A 17,580-nucleotide genomic window follows, 5' to 3' on the forward strand; every position below is an offset into this window, starting at 1 on the left:
TCATTCTGCCATTATCAAAGGTAGAAGGATGGTTCTGTAATAAAGGTTTCTCGAGTCTGTGGTGTTTGGTTTCGAAATCTTGATGCCATTAGAAAAGGAGATGGGTGCAGTGTTGCGGACAGAGTTGATGACGAACTGGTGATACAGAGATACGAAGATGATGTTGTGGTTTGCTGCTGCTCGATGGAGGAAGCAGTGAGAGTTGTGTCGCTGTTCTCAGAACATGGAGAAGAAGCTAAGAAGGGGATTGACAGAGCCGATGAACCAGTGGAGTTGATGCTTTCGATGAAAAGAGTTGCATGGGATGGTCTCTGCCATTCAATGCAGTGTGAGATGATAGGCTGTAGTGGTCAATGGAGTTTGGTACGAAGAAGGAAAGGGCGAGTGTTGGAGCTCGAGAAATACTAGAGTTCGAGTGTGGTGTTGTTAATGAAAAGTACTCAAGTCCGAGATGGTGGTGCTATTGCTGTGGTGATCGGTGATGGAATATATGCTGATGCTCGAGTTGAGCAAAGGAGCTCAAGTAAGATAGAGTTTGGCAGAAAAGATGGTTGACGGTGATTAAATGGCTGATGGAGGAGATTTGTTAGCTGTTGGTGGTCGAGTAAAAGAAAAGAAAACTCAGGGAGTTTTAAAAGTCACGAAGGGCCTGGTATCCGTGAACAAATATTGAAAACTCAGATGTTTTAGAAACTCATGATTACCAGACAGTCCGTGAAATGACGTTTAGTCCCAAAATTAGTGGGCTTTGGACGCTTTAGTCCATTCATCTGAAACCTAGTATTATAAGATCCAAATTTACCCAATTTAGAAAGTTAATTCTTTGTCTAACGATTTAGTCCAAAACTGATTATTTACATGGCAAAACACCAATCAGCGTAGAAGTTCAGAAGTTCAGCTTTTATTTCTTCGTTTCCTTCATCACAACTACCTCTCCCAACAAAGAACTAATCCCAAAACCTAACATCGACATCTTCAGCTTCCAAACGTAAATCAGAGAATCAAACAAACACTCGATTCAATTGAGTAATAAGCCTAAAACGTTATCATCAGTTCTTTATCATGAACATTCACTTGAAATTGAGGAGAAAAGTTGGTGAGATTGAATTTCAGATTAATTTGTGGATTCATCGTTAAAATCGATTTGAAAGGTAAGGTTAATCTATTCTTATTATTTAATTTGTTTGCGATTGTTAATTTATCGATTTTAGAAAGGAAAAAAAAAACAAAAAACAAACTAATTACTTCATTTTCAGTTGGAATTTCATATTCGATCAATAATCCGAGTTTAGATCTGCATTGTTTGTATGTTGAATGACGGATTATGTTGGCTACACATAATCACCATCCGTAAAATCTCTACTAGTCAGCATATATTAATAATTCCAACCTACGTTCACAGTTTATTTGAAAATTCGTGATCCGGTAATTAAAAAATGATGGCAATATAGTTATTAATCCCTTCCCTCCTTTCCCTATTCCTCTTTCTCTATTTTTTTTCTTTCTACTGTTAAGTGATTTTGATTTTATCATAGAAGAAGAGATTGGGATTTTATTATTTCTTCATTAATGTCCGTCGGATGAATAGCTGATTTGGGGGAAGACCCTGATTTTTCATTTTGAAGCGTTAGATTAAAATGATGTTATAGGTTAAAACCTTGGCTTTTATGTTCGTCAGATGACACACTGGAAGAAGACTATGCTTTATGGTGTGCACATGATTTTTCAAACATTTTGGTAGTTTTTAGGAAATGCAGAAAAAATTGGTACTCTGACATTCTGGAAGCAACTTCAATTCATGCTAGCATCAATTTAATATGAGAATCCATGCTAGCGTCAACGTAATATGAGAAAGTGGATGATACCACTAACGGCCAAAGATCAACTAGCCAGTGAGGTGATAAAGTAAGGTTGGAATATATATCAGAAATATCATCACGAATGCTTATGTTTCTCTGCCACGAATGGTTCCTGTCTGTGGTAGGAGTTCTTAGCCGGTACATGCACTAACGCCTCCTTTCTCACTACATATTACCATGGACGTAGAATAGATTATTAGTCTGTTTTTATATAATGATGGTTAATTATACGCACTTGTTTGAATAATTGTATTAGGCTAGCAAATGTGACTTGATTTTGCAATGCAGAAAACTGATCAATGGGTACATGAAACTGATCAATGGGTACATGAAACTGCTAGGAATCCTAAATCAAACATTTTGAAGGATTAGGTACACCAATCGTTTTAAAATAATTGTTTTAGTTTTTGGAAAATGTTCTAATTTTTGAAGAATTGGTGATAGCACATCGGATGCAATCGTTAAACGTGTTAGGATTCTTAAACAAGGTGATATATGGTTAGCCTAGATCTGGTTTTTTTCCAATGTTATTTTTGCACACAACTTTTCGTCTGGCTGGTTGATTATAATGAAATGAACAGGTGAAACATTTTAGTAATCTAACCTCCCGTGCTAAAGATCATTTTTGAAACATCCATGTTTTTTTCTTTGTTAATGTACACATAGTTTTACATATTTGATTATTAATGTGTACAAAATAATACACATATTGATTGTTAATGTGTACGTAGTTGTACACCTATGGATTGTTGATGTGTACATAGTTGTACACCTGTGGATTATTAATGTGTACATAATTATACACATATTGATTATTAATGGTACATAACTATATCGCAAAATAGACGTTTAGTTCGCGAAAAGACTTCTAGGAATACCAATTAATTGACTTAAAAATGCATCTGGTTAGGTGTCAACAATATGTTGACTGTAGAATAAATTGAGTGTGAGATGTATCAGCTCTAGACGCACTCTGACTTTGTTCGTAGTTTAATTTACATTCTTCATTTTCATTTCATGGAATCAGGGAGCGAAGAGAAAATCGATAAATCTAATTGGCGTCCTAAATCAGGAGGATACTATAGAGGTGGTTATTCAGATCAGGAGCTTATGATTCCACCTACCTCTTCGTCTTCTTTCAGTGGAAATCTAAATCGACCTAACTCTAGCGGCAGTCGACCTAATTATAGGGGAATCGACCTGATTCGGGTGGATGGTATGGTTCATCATCATCATCATCTTACAGATCTCCTCACCATTTTTAGATGATTAAAATGATGAAGATCTGAGAATAATTTTGTTGTTGTTATTGTTGTTCTTACCGCTAGTCAAGTTATCATTAGATAGATAGTTTCTCATTATTATTTCTTAATTTGATTGTTTTGAATTAAATTTGATGGGATCATTACCAAACCCAGTTAGGGAGAAAGATAGAACTTCAGAATTAATCTTTGATTTACTTATGCGATATCACTTATCATTCTCCTGATCGAATTCATGTATGTCTACTTTGTGTTTTGGATGATGGGACCTGATGTTATATTACTTTTACCGCAGAACTTACTTCATTTATATCCGATTGTTTCTTATTTAGTTACTTAGCTCTTTATTTACACATCAGACTAAAGCATATTTGATGACTTCAATTGATCAGAATATAGATAGGTTAATAGTTTGATTGATGCATTTGTCCAATACTTAAGAAAATCTTTGTTGTTTGTCAATATTATTAGGTTCTGTTTTCTGAATTTGTAATTTGTTCGTATTAGATAGCCATCCATGTGAACTGTCTTTGTCCCCCGTCTTTATTTAGACAAGTAGATGTTACACATTCTGTAAGATAAGTGTTACCCCATCCTTTTGTGCTACTCCAAGTTTGATGCTTCTTTGGATTCCTTTAGTGCTACTCAACATCGCTTTTTAGAATCCCATCTTTTTTTTATCGAAATCCCATCTATTTTCATCATTAGTTTTGCTTGATGGAAGCAAACGTATTTAGATTGATGTATCCGAGTAATATTAGACAGTGATGGTCCAAGTCATCCAATTTGAAGCCTTTTTCTATACATGTGTTTGGGTGTACATAGTTGTATACTTGATAATTGATAATGTGTACATAATTGTACACGTGCTGATTATTAATGTTCACATACTTGTACACATATATATTGATTCTTAGTGCACACTTGTACACATACTTGATGATTGATAATGTGTACATATTTTATATACATGTTGATTGATAATGTGTACATAGTTGTACACATATTGATTGATAATGTGTATACAAAATACATTAGCGACTACTACAAAGACCAGCGAGGAAGTAGAAGAAAAACCTGGTCCCAGTGCTTTGTATGTCAAGGTCGGCATGGATGGTTCCCCTTATCTGCTAAAGGTGGACTTGAGAACTTAATTACTAAGAATATCAGGAGCCATTTTTTTTCCCTTGAAAAGATGTTCAGCTGCTTTATTATTGGTAAATTATTTTGTGTTCCCGACTCCAAGAACCTTAACCTAGTATATAATTTTTGACTGAACTTCAAAACGCCTTTTTTTAGCATGGATTAGTGATTATCTTTTTTTTTGTATGCCTCAGGTCAATATGGGACACATGGGTATCCTGGGAGACAAAAAAACTATAGGGATCTTCTTCATGGATCAAAATATGCTCTGTATATGAGGATAAGGATGGTGATTGGATGCAAGTGGGAGATATCTCGTGGGAGTAAGTCTTTGTTTTCTGTTTTGCTACTTCTTATGGTTGCTGTAGTTTTAATTTGAAGGGGATGCCATGAATCGAATGTGAGCATAGGAAAGAATTTTTAGTAGACATGTTTTCCCTGATGCAAAGCAATGCGAACCCTCTAGATTTGTTTCATTTTCTGTTGCCACAGCTTGAACAGTTGATTCGTTAATCCAGATGAGGTGACTTAGGCATTTTATTAAGTTAGATACTTGGTGGTGTCTTGAAAGACACGGTGTATAACACAAAATCTCTTAATGCATGTTTGCACACGAAAACTTTTGTCCTATTCTACCATTTCTTTCCAAAGATTCATTTTAGGTGAGACTCGCTGTGTACGATGCCATTGCTTAAAATGACCTGATGCCTAACTTTAACCCGAATTTAATTTTTTTAAATATGGGAAGTGGAGTTCCCATTTCTTTCCATAGCATTGTATTGAATAGGAGCTCCAATGGCAAATAAGTTCTCTAATTTAGCATATGATGGGTTGGATTTTCAATTTGTACATAATTGTACACCTGTTTATTTTCAATGTGTACATAGTTGTATCCCTGTTGATGAAGGACATTGCTATACATATGCATCACACCTGTTGATTTTCAATGTGCACATAGTTGTACCCCTGTTGATTAAGGACATTTCTATACATATGCATCTTTGCTGCAAATCCCATGATATCGTTAGATGATTTTAATAACATGCTTGCTTTGTGTTTAGGTACTTTTCAAGAGAGCTTAAGAAAGTGGAGAAGACAAATGGACAAGTCTTGTAGATGGACGCTTTTCTGGAATTTCTGATTTTAATAGCATGCTTGCTATGTGTTTAGGCACTTGCTATATGTTAGATTTTAATCGCATGCTTGTTAGTGCTTAGGTGGACGATTCAAGATGTATGTGGTGTACAAACTGGTGTACCTTTTCTTGTCTTTGGATTTTGTGGATGTGTACATGTGTAAACTAAGATTTTTAAAAATTGAAAATTATATAGTCATATGGGTACTCTTTTTGTAGATTTCTGAAAGAGCTTGCCGAATATAAAAAGTTTGTGAATTTTGGATAAACGGTTCTTAATTATTTAAAATTGTTGACATCATCATGAGTCATTATGGACTAAATTGTAAATATTTGGACTAAATTGTAAATCAAGAAGGTTATATGTGCATTTTTCATATTTTAAATAACTTTTGGACTAAGTTGTACCTAGTTAACTCGGAATGGACTAATTCATATTTTTTTTGACGCGTTTTTGGACTAAACCGTTTTTTTCCCAAAATCAAAATCCAGGGAATTTGAAAACTCACTCGTATATCCGTGGAATGGCTGGGTCAAGAAGCAAAATTCAGGGAAAAATAATTTTCACGGAGGTTCGTCCGTCCGTGGAAAATCAAGAGAAGCTGAAGAGTATGCCTGTCAGTTCCGAGAAACTGACAGGCCAATGACAGTACCAAGAGTATTTTGGGCTGGGTTTTACTGTTCCGAAAAGCCCATGAAGGCTGTTGGGCGTGGGTTTTGTTATGTTACACGAGTTGCCGGAAGATATAGAGGAGATATCTATCACATCTTCGGAAATTATCTTAGGTATCACCCCGGCCTACGGCCGGGGCTCAACCCTTTTGTGACCAACTTGGTTGTTACTAAACGCCTAGGCCAGGATTCGAAATGCTCAATTTTTAAGAGTCTCCTTTGGTCATATGAGCTCAGTTGAACTTCAAATTCTACAGCAAATTGCTTGTGGTAGAGATAATAATGCAGCGACTTTTACAAATCATTTTTGAATTTTCTGAAAAATCATTTTTTAGTTATAAAAGCAACTTAGACAAATTTAATCCAGAATCATCATGTAAAATTGGGCTAAGCATGAACATGAGATTTGGTTTGCTCTATCATATAATATCTGGGTACAACTAATCCAGTGACGATGCAAGGTATCTAATCAGTGTAATACCACATTCATGATGCAAGTTTCCAACATATATACCAATCCTCCTAACTGATTAACTTGCTGCATCTCTAGGCATGCTGTTTCAGATGGTGAAAAGCTCTAATTGAATGGGGAAACGTCACAAACAAATCTGTTTATCTTTCGGTGCAAGTCTGCCATCCTCTAAAGATGACTTGTACCCTTCGTTTCCCTCTTACGGTGTAGGTAGTGCATGTCCTCAATTTTTGAAGTTGCCTTTCACTATTGCACATGCTATGTTTCCAGCATTGGTGAATCCCCATCTCCTTATGATGATGCAGCTTCACATTCTACCATTATAAATTTCTGAGTAATATTTCTTCCGTCAGACTTTGAAGATGCCGCAATATTGCAAAGACGCTACGATTCTTGCATTAGTGAATTCCATCTCCTTTTGAATGATGCAGGCATGCAGCTTCACATTCTGCCACTATCAATTTCTGAGTAATACTGCTTCAGTCATACTTTAAAACTCGCTAGCCGCACAAAGGCATTTTTTTAGCTAGAAAAGAATAACCTGTAACAACAAACCTATCCAGAGTAAGTATTTGTCCAAATAAATCTCTATGGAACAGATTTCACAGTCCCAAACTGGGTGCAGGTAAAACTGAATTTCACAGATCAAGGGTAATGTACATAACTGGGTGCAGGTAAAACCAAATTTCACAGATCAAGGGTAATGTACATAACTGGGTGCAGGTAAAACTGAAAATGACCTATTCCAATTAGAGATCACGACAAACTTCTGGAATCAAAGACGCCATTAAGGCCAAGGGAGGTATAGATCTCTTCTATATCTCTCTATTTCCAGATACGATCACTTAAAATCTAAACATTAAAGACATAAGATTTAGCAAAGTTTCAAGATGTCCAGTAGAACATATGTCGAACATTTTTCATAAAAATCAGAAACACTGTCTATTGTTAAAAACAAAATAATAAGCTCTTAGTTTGCATCCCAGAAAAATCATTTCAGTCTTGGCCTATACGTGACCTAACGGAGCGTAAATGAAGAAAGAAAACTGAGAAACCTTAAGTGGCATAACAAATAAATTAAAGATATAGCATTGTGAAATGTTGTTCACAGTTTGAGAATCAAGTAACAATGTCGTAGAAAAGAATCAGACACTGACCTCATCATTTTCTCATTTTCTCAAGTAGTACTTTGCATTCATTGCTTGAAGTTGAACCACTTACTTACTCGACTAATCATCCTAACTCTAATTAATCAAAAAAAAAAAAAAGAATCTCTAATAAATTACAATTTAATAAATTGCCAGGAACATAACCAAGAACTCAGTTTAAATCCAGTAGACTTGATGATGTGGTAAACCCAAACATCATATGAATTTAATGAAACTGGACCTTGACATCAAAAAAAATCATCAGGAAAGTAATCGAACCTGCAAGAAGAAGTTGAATGTCATACTCCACCACAGGATGAAGACCAAAGCAAGCTATGCCATCTCCAATTCTCTAAAACCTGCCTACAGAAAAAACAATATATTAGACAGTCAAATGAATAAGTGTATCAGAGCTAAGCCTGGATTCAAGAACAGAGTCTGAGCTAACAATTCAGAACCAACACGCAATTGAGCATTTAACACAGCCAATGATCTCTGACTACATTTTTTGAACCTCTCATATTATGTGCGCAAAGATTAGAAGTGGCTGTGTTTGTAATCCAAAAGATATCACTATTCAATCAACGTCAATGGGTCAGATTCTCAATCATCGCAGGAAGGTAATCAAACATGTGTTCCTCTTAAGATTGTGTTGGGTATTACTCACCTATCGATGTCTTGATTACAGTGAACATTCAGAAAACTCGCTACTATGGGTCCAACTGCGAATATGCAGGAGCTACTCCAAGATGCAGGACACCAAGACCACCATAACCTGCACAACACGATACACAAAAGACAACTGACTCATGTTAGTGTTTATCCCAAAGTCATTTAGTGAATGCAGGTACTTGATGGTGTGTGGTATACTACCTGGACAACAAAGTTTCAACATTAAGCAGGCAACATACATTATTTCTATTTAAATATTGCAATCGTATAACTGTACTATAAAGGGATTGTCGAAGTACAAACCTTTTTCATAGTTACGGGTGAAATTTCAAATATCACGAACATAAACTTGTGAATTATGATTATGCTCAATAAAGCCCTCTTAATCTATGCGCATATATAATGCACTGGAATTTACTTTAATTTTTTCATGACTTTGGCAAGTGAGGATGGTTGTATTCACCTCATTTGTTATTTTCACCAATTGGGAAATGTTCCAGTATTGGCCGGGTGAGGATAAAACAGTCACTTAAGTATTTCAAAGTAAATAGAATACACGGACTCAATTAGTTGATTTGGTTACCTTGAATTATGAACATCACAATCGCTATTAGCTTCCTCCATACCCTTACTTATGTTGTGCCACTTTTTGTTTATCATTTGTCGAAGAAGTCAATGCTAGCTTTATGTTGAATGGTTCTGAGTTTACATGCTCCCGATTAACACGTTCAACATCATAGCTACTTTACTCTCTAAGTTCAGATTTTGAACCAGGCCCATGAGATTGATCAACATCCCCAGAGCCTCTTGCACCTGCAGACTTATGGAAACCTTCTTTTCGCTGGCACCATTGCTCCATTGCCATTGTACTGTTCAACATCTTGGGTTGTTGCAATTGAAAATCTGAACTACCACTAACATCTTTCATCACAGCCAAAGCTTGATCTGTCACATACAGAGTCATCTTCAAAGTCCTTTTCACATATGGACTAACCCAGAGCTCTACAAATTGGGCAGATGTTAAATCGTGTTTACTTACAGCATCAGGCTTTTACACAAAATTGAAACATAAGAGCCAATCAATCTGAAAAATTGCTGATAACTCAAAAATGAAAATCGAAGCCAATCAATTTGAAGCTAAACTCTAAACTAAGCTATTCCATACATTCAATGCTTATACTTATTAAATTTCTCCCAAATTAATCGAATCAGCTAACCTGCAGTACTTCAAACTGAAAATAACGCTAGTGTTTATTTAACCAACCCACGTGTGAAAAAGTAAACAGAGCCCGCATTAATCGGATGAAAGAACAATACCAAACAGAATAATACTGAACTAACAAAGAAGAACAATAATACTGAATCACCCCATTTACTCTATCTACAAAATTTTCTCTTAAGAAGTCCAAAAAAATTCACCCTTGTTGCAATCACTTGTCTGATGTAATACAACATCTGAATTTAAAATAAACAATAAAAATATTCAACAAAAGTATTGAAGCTGTACCTTAACCTCAACTATCTTCTTCGATCTCCTCAATTTTAGTTGGTGAATAGGTCTCAAAAGTTAGGGTTTATGGAGAATAAAACAGAAGATGAGGGGAAGAGAACCAAATCATGACTTCAGAATGGACCCAGTCCGAGAGTCCTAGACATAGTAATCGGGCTCGAGTTCCCAGGGCCGCGAAGGATCCTGACCGTTCTTCTTGATAGTCAATTCGGACGATCTAGACCGTCCTTGTTTCTATATACTATTGACTAGCCGGCGCTCAGTCTCTCGTCGATTTTCGAAAAATTGCTCCAGGCTTATATAGCTAAAAATATAATATAATCCGAGGTAAAAGAAATCCAACGAAAAAGATATATTAATATGGAGATTTACTTAATTATTCAATATCTAAAATTTATATTAATTAAAGATTTAATACCTAAATAATAATAGAATTGAACATTAACCGAAAATACTAAGACAAACCCCTCAACTTTTTTAGAGTTTTGTTTATTTTTCATTTGCTTGATAAATCACAACAAAACATCCTGGAAGACGACATTAGTTGTTTTTAAACCGTCTGATTCATCTTCGGGTAGCACAGTTATTCGTCTTGCAGCGGTGCACCTTGACAAAGCAACGTAGAGTTGGCCGTGACAAAACACGGGTGTCTTCAAGTCAATGCCAACGTGTTGCACCGACTGTCCTTGAGATTTGTTGATCGTCATTGCATACGCCAACCGAATCGGAAACTGGCGTCTCAGCATATTTATGTTCAACTCTGAAATATTGGGCTGGAATAATATCCTAGGCAACATCACTTTTTCTACGATCTTTCTCTTCTTTCCCGTCAGAATTTTTGCTTGTATAAGATACTTCCTGCAGTGCGTCACCAACAACCTTGTTCCATTGTAAAGTCCCTCCGAGGGAGCGAGATTTCTCATCAGAATTATCGGACACCAAACTTTCAGTTGTAGTTTGAATAAAGGCATTCCTGGAGGGTTTATATTTTGCATAAATTCATTGCTTATAGGTGGTATCCTACCACTTTCGTCGGGATCCAACCTATCAGTTGCTAGATATGTGTGTGTATCTCCGTCCAAAAAATTAAGTGCCTCGACATTAATCTCATTAACATCATCATTGCGTGCCGTGAGAATCATTCCGTTAGTTAGTTTCTCCTCCGAAACTTGTTCGTAACACGCCTCATCCCCTCTCCAGATTTGTGTTTTTGTGAGGCAGGGATAGAGCTTTGTTATTAGCTCTCATCTGTTTTTACATACGTTCACAGCCGATGGCAGATCAACTTTGTCGACTGGTTCAGAACCTACCTGCAAAACGTAAAATAAGATAAGAAGTTTAATTAATTGTGTTAATATAAGCTAATTTCAAACTATAATCGATCATGGTTACCTGAGGTACTATCACCAATTAACCGAATCTAAGATGTATGGAGAGACAACAAAGATAATTACCTTGAGTAGGAAATCCGTGTACTCTCGATTTTCCGGTTCTTTCATATCCAGCCGCATATTCTTGGTGAGTGTCAAAACCTTTATGTTATCCCATAAATAAGATCTTCGGATGCACGCCCCCACTATTTCTTCCCGGCCTGCATTCGGTATCACTGGCAAAGTTTGCATGAAGTCTCCTCCCATGAAGACAGTCACACCTCCGAAGTCATCTTTCTTATTTTCATGAATATCCTGGAGCAACCTGTTTACCGCCTCAATACATGCCTATGTTGCATCATCACCTCACCCATATAATCAAAGTCGCCTGTTTTATAAATTCAGCTTCTTCCTTTTGTTTAGCTATTGAACAAACGCTGGTACTTGTTATATCTATAGGAATTCTGAATGTTGAATGTGCAGTGCGACCTCCCTCCAAAAGCAAGGAAGTTATTCCTGGTATATGTAAATAAATGTAATTTAATAATCAAGATTAGATCAATATAAGAAATTATTTGTAAACATAGAATATTAAGAAATGGGATATATTTACCGGACGATGCAACAGTCAAAACAATGTCTCCCTTCAAACGGCAGCTCACAGCAATGGCGTTGTAGACGAATGTCTTTCCTGTCCCTGCACTACCATTCAGAAAGAATTTAGACCCGTCTTTTCGCTCCACGAAATATGTCACCTCCTTGAAATCCGCAAGCTTCTCCTCATTCAATTTAGCAATATTCTGCTTAAGCTGATCCTCATCTATTTCTGTCATCATTTGCATATGCTCGCGTAGGTAACGGTTTCCATAAAGATTATCCCAGTCAATCTCAGACTTAGGCATCGAGCAGAAATGCGTCATATCCTTCCCTCCCTCGCGCAGCAATTTATCAACCAGGTAAAGTCCGTAGTCTTCAATCTGCTCATCTGTTGGTTATAGGATGCTATACTTTCTTTTAATAATGTGATGTAAATCATCGCAGATATGCATCTTGAATTCTTTCCATAACAATTCTGGTTCAACTGGATTTCCATCTGACAGAATTATCTTAAAGAGGTTTCTCATCGGGCTTCCTACCTGAACAGTTGACGTCTGACTCAAACAATTTAAAAATTCACCGTCGCTCTCTAATAACCCAAGCTCAACGCATGCTTTTTTGTAGGTTGGATGTAGCACGCCATTAACAGTCCTCAGATTTTCGAACGACCTGGCTCCCGCCACAACAATCAATAGCAATCTCAAGTAGAATAATTCACCAGCGTTCGGAGAGACAAAATACATCCGAGCTATCACAAACTGTTGTTTCCTTACTTCCCATCTAGATTTATCTACTTTCCACACCATATGCTGCGGAAATTCTTGATACGTGTATGCAGGGGCACCGGGATTCTTGTTAGAGCATAGCTCGGTCAACCTCACATGCGTTGCTATCTCAAGCATGTTTGTCAATGTTAGTGATCAAAACTATAAGTCTTGATTTCTAGCCTACATAGCTAAGTCTCGGACTAGGATAGAAAAGTGTAGTTGAGCTCAAGGACTTCATGGTGATTCATCATACAAGGACGAAGATCTATACAAGGAACCGTGGAACTTCATCAACAAAAATGTATGTGGAGACTTGAACTTATATATCACTCAAAAGTCTATATCTTCTATCTTTTACTTCTTATGAGACAAAAGTCGTATGCTATATAGAGTAGATCATACATATTTGACATTTCGAGCTGAGCATTCATTGCTTATCTTTTATCTCGAAATCGTGTGTTGGTAAAGCGTTTCTATTTGATCAAGTTTATCTTCACCTAGTGACGAAAGTCATGAAAAGTTTCAATCACTTTGAGAATTGCTCTGACGTGAATCGGTCTGTGAATAACGGCTACATAGCGTCCTATGAGAATGTCTCAATGATTGAAATGAGAGTTTAGATTACACAACCATGTATTCCTTGAACCGAAGTTTTCGAACTTTTTTGATCAAGAGAAACCGGGAGGATTGTGGAATTGTCTTGCCAAATCCGCGAACCTAGTTCGCAGACTCGGTCCGCGAACTGTCGGAAGTTCTCGACCGAGAATTTCTGCTGGTATTTTCCAAATACTTGTTTGTGTGTTTATTCCGCGAACTGGCGGAAGTATTCTTTCCGAGAATTTCTGCTGAGTTTGGAAAACTCAACCGATTAACTTAAGTCTGCGAACTTGTTTGTGAACTTAAGAGGTTATGATCTAAATATGTGCTCAGGACATGAAACATTAAATTACTAAGGAATGCTTTATGGAAACCGTGGCTATAATGTTCATGATACGATTCAATCGAATCGAATCATCTTTGATTCAATTGTGTCTTGTGTAGTTACATAAGATCTCGTAGCAATTGAAAAACTCTGTAACTAGTTCATTTGAGTCAATTGAACTAGTTATGGTGAAGAAGAAAAAGGTTAATATGAAATGCTCATATGGTTAACCTTTTGGGTTACTATGTTGAACCAACATACACGTGCACGTTTGGGCATGGTTTTCACGAACCTAGTAAACGTCTACCCAAGTGTGTGTAACAAGATAAGTTTTCGATCTAACGGTTGAGAAATTTAGCTTGAATCTAAATCATGTTTTCATCTAACGGTGAATATGGATTTCTTTGTAACTAAGGAAAAACCCTGATTTGAAGGATATATAAAGGAGACATATAGCATTGTGCAAAAATAATCCCCACACGTTTGTGTGCTACTAGTGCTCCCGCTAGAGTCGATCTCCATTAGCCTTTGATTTTCTTCTCTAAAATCAGGTTAACGACTTAAAGACTTCATTGGGATTGTGAAGCCAGACCGATACTACTTTATCGTAATTGTGTGATCTGATCTTGCATCTTCTATAGTACGAGTACAATCGATTGATTGGCTTGACATCGTGAGAGTTCTCCGATAGGAAATATAAAGAAGTCACAAACATCTTCGTCTCACTGCTTGTGATTCCTCGACAATCCGCTTGTGTAGTCATGAAGGATTGTAGAGAGGTGATTGATTAATCTAGGCTGTTCTTCGGGAATATAAGACCGTATTATCAATTGGTTCATGTTACCTTGATTTTATATCTAAAGACGGAACAAAACCTAGGGCTTATCTGTGGGAGACAGATTTATCCTTTTATAGACTTTTCTGTGTGAGACAGATCTGTTTATTATCAAGTCTATGATTTTGGGTTACAACAACTCTTGGTTGTGGGTGAGATCATCTAAGGGAATCAAGTGCGCAGTATCCTGCTGGGATCAGAGGCGTAGGAGTACAACTGTACCTTGTATCAGTGGGAGATTGATAGGGGTTCAACTATAGTCCAGTACGAAGTTAGTTTGCAGCAGGCTAGTGTTTGTAGGGGATTAATGTAGTGTGTATTCAATATGGACTAGGTCCCGGGGGTTTTCAGCATTTGCGGTTTCCTCGTTAACAAAACTTCCGGTGTGTGTTCCACATTATATTTTATATAATTGAAATAATACAGGTTGTGTGTTCGTGATCATCAACTTATCTAATACAACCCTTGGTTGTTGATTATAGTTGATTGATCCAGGGACATTTGTCTTTGGTACCGTCCAAGTTGTCTCTCTTTAATAAAGACTCGCAGATTTCTATTTGCTTGAGTAAAGATCAAATCGAGAGATTGAGATAATAACTCCTTGAGATACTTTCTATCTAGATTGAGTCTGACTGTCTAGTTGATTCTCTAGCAAAGTGTTTCGGAGTTAGTCCATACATATTTCTAATCTAAATATTGGGTGGTGTTGTTAGACCCCCGCTTTTTCAATTCTCATCATAGTACTCAAAGTATGCCATCAGTTTAGATTTATAATTCTCAGCTGTTTGTGTCACACCTTCGGTCGATGATTCAGATTCATATACAATTCTCTGCATACCTTTAAGGTGTATTGCCAACATTTCCACGTGGGGCCTTTTTGGTGGGCCCGGAGGAGTGTGAAAATTAAGCGAAATGAAAACGGGCCTACAGTAATACCGCAAGTGCACGGTCGTCGGTTGTAGCTCGTGCAAGTACGGGTCGATCCACAGAGACTGGGTGTGTTTTGGAGTGTGTAGCTGTTTTGGGCTCCTAAATTGTTGTTGGTTAACTATGAAGCCTTTTGGGCTTTGGGCTTAGGGTACCTTTGGATTATAGGCTTGTTTGATAATGAAGTGAACTGAGCTTGGGTGCAATTGGTCTTGAAGTGCACTAGGCTTTGGATATGGTTTGAACCTGGGCTGTATTGAACTGGGCTTGTGATGAACTGGGTTTGGAGCAGTAGCAGCAAACAAGGCTGGGCCTGGCAGGAGCACAGCAAGGTTGGAGAAGTGAAGGCAACAGGAGCTGGGAGCAGCAACAGGATTGCTGGCAGGGTTGCAGGGCAGTGGCCAAGGAAGCTGAGCAGAACTGGCAGCAAGGCCAGGGAAGGAGAGATGGCAGTGGAGAAAAACAAAAGTAACAAGGAAACAATAGAGGAAATGGAACAAACCAAGGCTGTTTTTAGCCAAGGGCAGTGGAGATGGTGAAGGTGAGCAAGAACAAAAAATGAAAGGCAAAGTTGGGAGCCTAGGCATACAACTAGAGTGGGAAGAGAACTAGTTTGCTCGCAGTCACTAGTGAGCACTAGTTTCTCCCCATTGCTCAATCAACACAATGCTCTAAGGCTTCTAGCCTAACATTCCATCACTTCACAATGAACAAACTTAACATTTGAGGAACTAAACCTTAAACACTACAGTGAACTAACAGTTGACACTAAAAGTGAACTAACATTAAACACAAAACTAAACATTAAACTATCAGTGAACTATTGAGAAAACATCAATGAAGGGAGACAGTAAACAAGAGTGATGAAAGAACACTAGGATGTTGAATCCACCATTAACCTAGGGGATATTCTACTCACAGCTAAGAAAATTACCAAAGTGCTAATTGTCTGATTAAAGCACAACTAGTCTAAGGGCTTAGCAACACTGAACATGAGCTGCACACGATGAAGACTATCTCAGCTGGTTCATGATTTCATCTAGTCCTAGCATTTGGGATTCAGAACATACATAACAGAAACAGTACAAAACATTACATCAAATGGAGAAACTGAACAATACACAGAACATGGAAAAACATGGATAGCAAAACATGGATAGCAAAACATGAATTGAAACAAGATAAACTAAAACTGAATTTGGAATTAAAATTGAAAATTAAAATTAAATCTACAAATACAAAACAGGGAAGAAAAATCTACCCAAGAAGAACTGGCTAGTCCAGCCCTCATGGGGATACACTGGCTAGTCCAAAGATAAGCCTTTACATCACACCAGTCCCTTCTATTTATACCCACAGACCCAATTTGGGTTTTCCCCCAAATTACAAAATTAGGGTTCTTTCCCAAAAATCCCCAAAATCAAACAGTACATAATTAGGGTTTCTCACCTAATTCATTTAATTCAACCATACCCCTATCATCTCTGTTCTTCTCCATGCTTTTTTCAATTGAAAACTGGGGACAATTTCCCAAATACCTAATTTGGCAGAGAAATTAGGGTTTCGGATTTTACCTTCTTTGATGCGATTTCTCTTCAATACACACTGACCCATCCTTCCTCTTGTTCTCCTACTCCATTCCCATGTGTCAGTTTGTCTCTAGCTTCACCTAATTTCTCTTCCATGTCCATCAATTCTTTTTCCCTAATTTTCAAAACCCTAGACTAGGGGAAATCAGTGAATAGGAAATGATGGGCACGTTAGAGGGATTTGTGAGTGATGATGATGATGTTTGTTGGCAGTTGGTGGAAGTGGTGGTTGTGGCAGGTGATGGTGGTGGAGTTGGCAGGAGCAGAGCTCGACTGCTCGAAGGAGGAAGATGAGAATTTGGGTAAGGTGCGTTTGGCTGAAGGGTATAGGTGTTCGATACTTGGGTGTTAGGCGGTATATCAAGATTCGATGTTGGCGAATCTGAGTCACTGGATGCGAAGCTGGTAGGTGAATCGGATGGCTACCCCTGAAGAGTCTGGTAGCGACCGTCGGATGTCTTGATACAACGAAGTTAACGGCGAAGATCGAGGTTAGGTGTTGTAGTGTTTAGCGGAAGTATCGCTATTTGATGCGCAGGCAAAGAAGCGACCGTAGGATCTAAATGTGATCTAATCTGAAGGCTTGGAATTTAGGTACTATGGTGTTTTGCAGAGACTTCAGATTTTGATGCTCTACGAAGGATCGACCATTGGATGTTGAGAATGGAGGCGGGTATGGATATAGAAAATGGGTTTGGGT

General features: G+C 37.5%; 2 protein-coding genes and 2 long non-coding RNA genes across 6 annotated transcripts; 1 reads left to right on the forward strand and 3 right to left on the reverse strand.

The window, feature by feature from the left end:
- The first annotated feature begins 837 nt into the window (after window positions 1–837).
- Window positions 838–5,598, forward strand: LOC113335542. Its single transcript, XR_003353402.1, has 4 exons — window positions 838–1,151; window positions 2,887–3,075; window positions 4,459–4,587; window positions 5,326–5,598. It is a non-coding gene; the product is annotated as an uncharacterized LOC113335542 (long non-coding RNA).
- Window positions 5,599–6,459: 861 nt separating this feature from the next.
- Window positions 6,460–9,979, reverse strand: LOC113335785. Of its 3 annotated transcripts, XR_003353488.1 has the most exons (6): window positions 9,871–9,979; window positions 8,947–9,365; window positions 8,359–8,466; window positions 7,971–8,054; window positions 7,701–7,787; window positions 6,460–7,084 (listed from the first exon to the last, which is right to left on the reverse strand). It is a non-coding gene; the product is annotated as an uncharacterized LOC113335785 (long non-coding RNA). The 3 variants fall into 3 exon arrangements; XR_003353487.1 differs by lacking the exon at window positions 7,701–7,787 and having other exon boundaries at window positions 7,971–8,050; XR_003353486.1 differs by lacking the exon at window positions 7,701–7,787.
- A 406-nt stretch (window positions 9,980–10,385) lies between these two features.
- On the reverse strand, window positions 10,386–11,015 carry LOC113335704 (ATP-dependent DNA helicase PIF1-like). The gene has a single exon (XM_026581721.1). The coding sequence runs from the start codon at window positions 11,013–11,015 to the stop codon at window positions 10,386–10,388; it is 630 nt and encodes a 209-aa protein (XP_026437506.1).
- A 102-nt stretch (window positions 11,016–11,117) lies between these two features.
- On the reverse strand, window positions 11,118–12,163 carry LOC113335705. The gene is made up of 3 exons (XM_026581722.1): window positions 11,857–12,163; window positions 11,614–11,759; window positions 11,118–11,183 (listed from the first exon to the last, which is right to left on the reverse strand). Exons 1-3 carry the CDS (start codon window positions 12,161–12,163, stop codon window positions 11,118–11,120), a joined length of 519 nt encoding a protein of 172 aa, XP_026437507.1.
- Between the last annotated feature and the right edge of the window lie 5,417 nt (window positions 12,164–17,580).

The sequence above is a fragment of the Papaver somniferum genome, unplaced genomic scaffold (genome assembly GCF_003573695.1).
Source record: "Papaver somniferum cultivar HN1 unplaced genomic scaffold, ASM357369v1 unplaced-scaffold_15, whole genome shotgun sequence".
In the NCBI taxonomy this organism is placed as follows: Eukaryota; Viridiplantae; Streptophyta; class Magnoliopsida; order Ranunculales; family Papaveraceae; genus Papaver; species Papaver somniferum.